The sequence below is a fragment of the Dama dama genome, chromosome 11 (assembly GCF_033118175.1).
Source record: "Dama dama isolate Ldn47 chromosome 11, ASM3311817v1, whole genome shotgun sequence".
Classification (NCBI taxonomy): domain Eukaryota; kingdom Metazoa; phylum Chordata; class Mammalia; order Artiodactyla; family Cervidae; genus Dama; species Dama dama.
The window spans coordinates 76,485,121-76,491,141 of record NC_083691.1 but is presented as its reverse complement, the minus strand read 5'-3'; the positions used below and the strand labels follow the sequence as shown (position 1 = coordinate 76,491,141).

Sequence of the window (6,021 nt, the reverse complement as noted above, 5' to 3'; positions counted from 1 at the left end):
AGATCTTTTTTTTTTTTTTTAAAGAAAAAAAGTTTTGAATTCCTCAATGATTTTTCTTCTGGAAAGGCAGCTTAGGATAATTATTTCAGCTTTATTGAGGGCAGATTAGTTGAAGTCTGGACGCTGCGTTTTCAATACACGTTGTACACCGGCCGACAATGTGGGCATTGTTGGCTACTGTGTGTGAACTCATTCAAAATATACACTTTTTAACACCAAACCAAGTCCTGTCTAAATATACACAGTGCTCAGGGGAAAGACATCACTGACCCCGACAAATCTGCGTAAATCACACTTCCCTAGTTACTGAAGCCTCACAAAGGGAGGCCCCGCTCCAGATGCTGATTACATGTTCTTAAACGCAACATACCTTAGAATAAAACCCATGCCTAGCCTGGAGGTTGCAGTGGCCAGTGGGAGGGAGGGCTCTCTTCATGTCATGGGCTTTTTGGGGTTTGTTTTAGGCTCATGATGTTACATGGAATTTTTTTTTTTTTTTCTTTACTATGTGAGCAAACAAGCAATTTTCAGGCCTGCTTGCTCCTTCAGGGCAGCCTCCAAAGTTTGAGTGCCTTCTGGGGTTGGTAGCCAGATCCACTAGCCCCTTGGGGGTTGTGGGGCTACCAGGCATCTTGGGAAGGGGGAAGAGGGCTTTCAGTCATCTCAACCCAACCTTCTCCACCACTCCTAGGGAGGCAGCTGAAACCTGGGGGGAAACAAAGAGGTGGGCCGCCTTTTATGATGAAAAGGGTACTGTTATTTCTACTGCTATTTAAAAATATAAGGCAATAGGGGAAATCAAGGCTCCTTGACTGGAAACAGAATTAAAGAGAAACCAGATTCAATGCAGAGGAAGTTGGGGGTAAATGTGGCTGAAGATTTCAGACTAGGGAAGCCAGAGTGGCCTCCTGAGCCCTGGGTCCTGAGATCCTGCTCCCAGGCGCCATATGCCCCCCAAAATTCGAGATCCTGGGGCGCCCCAGCCCGCGGAACCAGCGTCGGCGTGCGGTGGGCCCCATGATCTCATCTCTCCTTTCTTTCTCGCCACTATTAGTGCTCACATAGGCAGAAAGAGGCGGCCCGACGTGCACACCGTGTGCAAACCGTGCTGGCTCCCCTGGCCCTCGGCCTCTCCTTGGGGGCTGGCCCCCGGCCTTCACGCAGTGTGGGGAGCCTCTCACCTCCCAACAAAATTCCCCCTTTAATTGCTCATGCCTTTCAACAACTATATGTCCATGGCTTGTAAATTTTCTGGACCAACTTCTTTGGGGAAGAGGGGAAAAGAATTCAGAGACAGAAACGAGGAGAGAGAGAGAGAGAGAGAGGAAGAGAAGGGGAAGTGGTGAGATTAAGAGTTGCAAAGATTTTTTTAAAAAATTCTCTTTCTCCCCCCTTCTCCCTCCTTCCCTCCTCTCCCCCTCCCCCCCACTCTGGCTAAGTGGTAAAACCGTCCTTACGTTCTCGGTATTGATTGGCAGGGCTGACAGTGATTGGCAGCGGTTGCCGTGGCAACGCTACAACGACACGCCGCAGACCAATAGAAAAGCGAAACAAAATGTTTCAATGCTGCACTCACTGTGGATTTAGGGGAGATATTATGAGGCTGTTGTCATTAGGGCGATTGCTGTGGAATCGCTGAATCTTGACTCGGCGGTGGTTGGCTCTCGCTCGCTCTCTCCCCCTCTCCCTCTCTCTGTCTCGGGCTCGCTCTCTGCGCGCGCGCACCGGGCCGCTCTCCTTCCTCCCTCTCTATGTGGCTGCGCGGGTGTGTGTGTGTGTGGATGTGTTCGGGGTGTGGGTGTCCCTTACGCCCTTCCTCCTCCCCCTCCTCCCGCTCCCCCCTCCTTCCCTCCTCCGCCTCCCCCCTCTCCTCTCCCTCCTCCTGGTCCTCATCGCCCCTCTCCTCCTCTTCCTCCCCTCTCTCTTCCTCTCCCTGAATTTTCTCCTCTCCTCTCAGGTCAGTCCATGGTATTCCGCTCCCCCCTAGACCTCTATTCCTCCCACTTCTTGTTGCCAAACTTCGCCGATTCTCACCACCGCTCCCTACTTCTGGCGAGTAGCGGCGGCGGGAACGGCTCGGGAGGCGGCGGCGGCGGCGGGAGCGGTGTGGGAGGCGGCGGTGCTGGCGGAGCGGGAGGCGGCGGCGGCGGCTCCAGGGCCCCCCCGGAAGAGTTGTCCATGTTCCAGCTGCCCACCCTCAACTTCTCGCCGGAGCAGGTGGCCAGCGTCTGCGAGACGCTGGAGGAGACGGGCGACATCGAGCGGCTGGGCCGCTTCCTCTGGTCGCTGCCCGTGGCCCCCGGGGCGTGCGAGGCCATCAACAAGCACGAGTCGATCCTGCGCGCGCGCGCCGTGGTCGCCTTCCACACGGGCAACTTCCGCGACCTCTACCACATCCTGGAGAACCACAAGTTCACCAAGGAGTCTCACGGCAAGCTGCAGGCCATGTGGCTCGAGGCGCACTACCAGGAGGCCGAGAAGCTGCGCGGCCGCCCGCTCGGCCCGGTGGACAAGTACCGCGTGCGCAAGAAGTTCCCGCTGCCACGCACCATCTGGGACGGCGAGCAGAAGACGCATTGCTTCAAGGAGCGGACTCGGAGCCTGCTGCGGGAGTGGTACCTGCAGGACCCCTACCCCAACCCCAGCAAGAAACGCGAACTGGCGCAGGCCACCGGCCTCACTCCCACACAAGTAGGCAACTGGTTTAAGAACCGGAGGCAGCGCGACCGCGCCGCGGCGGCCAAGAACAGGTCAGTGGCGGGGGCCCCGCGGCCTGGCTACCGTCTCCGGGGACGGGGAGGGGGAGATGGGTAGAAAATAGGCTTGAGCGGACAGGAGGCAGGAGGCGAGCGGCTGCCGGGCGCGCGAGAAGCCTAGACCTCTTGGTCAGTTTGGAGAAAGTTTCCGCTTGCCCGGGAGCGCGGAAGAAGGGCGAGCGTGGTCGTATGGGCTGTTTTTGCCCTGAAGGGGCTCGTGTCAGTGTGGAGAGAGTATGAATGAGGTCCTGAGTGTCCATAACCTCTGGGTCGGGTCCTTGGGAGCCTTAGCCCCGCGCTGCACCCGGGCCAGCCTTATCAGCCCGGGATCCGGCTCTGGGCTCCGCTAGAGCCTGCAGACAGGGAAGGAAGGAAAGAGCTCCTTGCCACCTGGCTATTACTTCACTGCAAAAACCCTGGGAGGAATCCACGAAGGTCTGGGAGAGGAAATTGAACTGGGTCCCTGCCACAAGGGGAAAAGGCCGAGGTGGCCACCGTGCAGCAGGCCTGTTCCCAAGGCGTTGCAAGTTGTCTGACCAGCAACTGGAGAACCAGGCTGGGAGTGGAGAGGCCGCGGCTGTCGGTGCAGCCCTCCTGCCCTAGCCAAGGAACATGCCGTTGGTCCACTAAGTTAGGGAATAAGCAGGAAAAGAAGTTGCCTTGCTGCCGACAAGTTGGTCACAAAGTCACAAACTTGTACTGGGCTTGACCTGTCAGCAGAGCTGGGCCTGGGGAAAGTAGGGAGAAAAAGAAGTGGGGAGGTGCCGGGGAAGGAGAGAGTTGGGTGAAACCCGGAGGGAAAGCCTGTATCCCGAGCCTGCCTGGGTGTGCCCTGGCCTAATGCACTGCAGGGAGCCAGGCCGCAGCTGCTGACAGCTGCCTGGGCTGCGGGTTGGGTGTGAATCCCTGGAGGGAGGGAGTGTTTTCCGGTTTAGGTGGCCCAGGCCTGAGCCTTTGGCCCTCTCACCCTTGCCTGTGGAGCCAGTTTTTCGTCCGATGAGGGCAGCGCCCAGGACCAGGAGAAGGCCTCCTTGTAGAGAGAACTCAGAGAGACTAGGTACTGGCAGCCTGGAGCGGGGAAGGGGCAGCCAAAGACGGCTCTACAGTCTCCTCCTGCCTCCTCTATCGCCCACTTTCTCTCTCGCTCCTTTACCCCCGCTTTTCTGCTCCCAGCTTCACCATTGTCTCTTCCCCCGATCTTGCGCTCTGCTCAGGGATCCAGAGAGCAAAGCCAACCGGTCCTCCACGGGAGAGGCAGCGGGCGAGCATCCGGCAGCTCTGGATTTGTGCTTGGGGGAGCTGAAGCAGGAGGCAGGGAGGGGACCTGTCTGCTCCAGGGACAGCCAACTGAGTCTGAAGAGTCCCAGGGTCTGGGGAAGTAGAAACATCCTGCCTCTCCCTGACTTCTGCCCCTTTGGGGCTGGGCCTCTTTCGCAGCAAGCGCCCAGGCCTCCCCAGGCGGCCGGCCTGGAGTTCTACCTCTTCCTCCGAGGCCCGCCCTACTTTGGGAAGCTTTGGGAGGCCCCAGAGAACCCCGGGAAAAGGGAGACGGGAGCCCAGACCGCGCTGGGGAAGGCTCTGCTGCGCTTGGGATCGGCTAGGTGCCCGCAGGAGGGGGATGAGCGCAGAGAGCGGAGTCGGGGGGTCGGGGTGGGGGCGCGGTGGCGAAGGGCACTGGGTTGGGGAAGGCGGAGTAGAACGGGGGGGCGGCAGGCCCGGCTCCCGGCGGCGCGGGCTTGGGGTGGAGGCTTGTCGGAGCCGGGTGTTGGGGCCGCAGTGTCAGGGCGCGCGCCGTTTTCTGTCTCCCGCAGGCTCCAGCACCAGGCCATTGGACCGAGCGGCATGCGCTCGCTGGCCGAGCCCGGATGCCCCACGCACGGCTCAGCAGAGTCGCCGTCCACAGCGGCCAGTCCCACCACCAGCGTGTCGAGCCTGACGGAGCGCGCGGACACCGGCACCTCCATCCTCTCGGTAACCTCCAGCGACTCGGAATGTGATGTATGATACCCAAGGCCGCCCTCCTCCCCCTCCCCGCTCCTTCCCCTCCTTCTCCTTGACCGCCTCCTCTTCCTCCTCCATCCCCAGAACAAACCGAAATCAGGATACACAGTCATACACACACCTAAATACACACACACTTCCACTCCAGCCAAAAATATATAAAAACCAAGAAAAATAACAAGTTAAACGCAAACCATCAGCAACTCCCAACCACCATCTACCACCACGGCCACCCCAAAGGACCGCGACAGCCAACAGACAGTCACAAACGCTGATGCTGTGGGCAGACAACATAAAAGAGGTGACAATTGTATACTTTCTAGGACAAGCACGGCTTCTCCTTTCGGTTCCCACGGACCCGGCACCCCACCTGCATGACGATTTATTTGTATCTGGGAAAATACTCTCTCTAGTTAAAAACGATTAAAAAAGAGTCGACTATACAAAAACCGACCGCCACCACGACGACAAGACGACAAAAGCAAAACAGACAAAAAGAGAAGAAAAAAAAAAAAAAAACCCGCCATCTCCGTTCGGAATTGGTTAAAAAAAAAAAAAAAAAACTCCTCGAGAGGGAAATAGCAAATGTTTCTCGCCTTTTGTTGCGCTCTCTCTTTTCTCCTCTCTCGCTCTCTTTCTTTCTCTGTTTTTAAGTCCAAGTATTGGTCAAACAAAATGCAATCTTCTGTTTTTTGTTCAGCAGACAATCATTTTCTTGTTAAGCACCTTTTTCTCTCCACTCTGTCACTGCCTGTGTGGGTACTGGTTATAAATGTGGAAAAAGAATAGTTATGACTGTAACAGATTTTTATTTTTATTTCAAAATTTTATATGAATTATGTATATCTTAATGATCGGTCATTTTCCCAGTTTGTAATATATGTGTAGAAATTGCCTGTATATGATATTGCTTTTTCTCCTCTCCCTTTCTCTTTCTTTCTCTCCCACCTTTTCCCTCCCTCCTCACTCACCTGTCTCTTTCCTTTTTGGGGTTCCCCTCCCACTCGAAGTTCCTGGCGTCGACTTGGCAGTCAAGGTGTGGCTTGGCGGGCTGGGTGAGGAAGAGGGACCCTGTCGCTTGCAAAGCGGAGAGTGAGACTGTAGTATTCTTATGCAAAAGCTATTTCAAGTATTTCTTAGCTGCTTTGGAGGTATCTCTCACTCCCCGTAGGGCGCTTTTACTGTTATCTTAACTGCGTGTTTATCTATATGTAAAAACTTTCTAAAGCAAATACAGTATTCTCCATTTTCTTATCACTCCCCG

The 6,021-nt window shown here is 55.9% G+C and overlaps 1 protein-coding gene across 1 annotated transcript; it reads left to right on the top strand.

Moving 5' to 3' along the window:
* The first annotated feature begins 1,965 nt into the window (after positions 1–1,965).
* On the top strand, positions 1,966–4,760 carry SIX3 (SIX homeobox 3). The gene is made up of 2 exons (XM_061156302.1): positions 1,966–2,750; positions 4,568–4,760. The coding sequence occupies exons 1-2, from the start codon at positions 1,966–1,968 to the stop codon at positions 4,758–4,760; spliced, it is 978 nt and encodes a 325-aa protein (XP_061012285.1).
* Positions 4,761–6,021: the final 1,261 nt, after the last annotated feature.

Bases quoted from the DNA above. Each gene is read 5' to 3' on its own strand.
- SIX3 (XM_061156302.1), top strand. From the start codon at position 1,966: ATGGTATTCCGCTCCCCCCTAGACCTCTATTCCTCCCACTTCTTGTTG. The intron at 2,751-4,567 runs GTCAGTGGCGGG...TGTCTCCCGCAG, and splicing joins GCCGCGGCGGCCAAGAACAG to GCTCCAGCACCAGGCCATTG.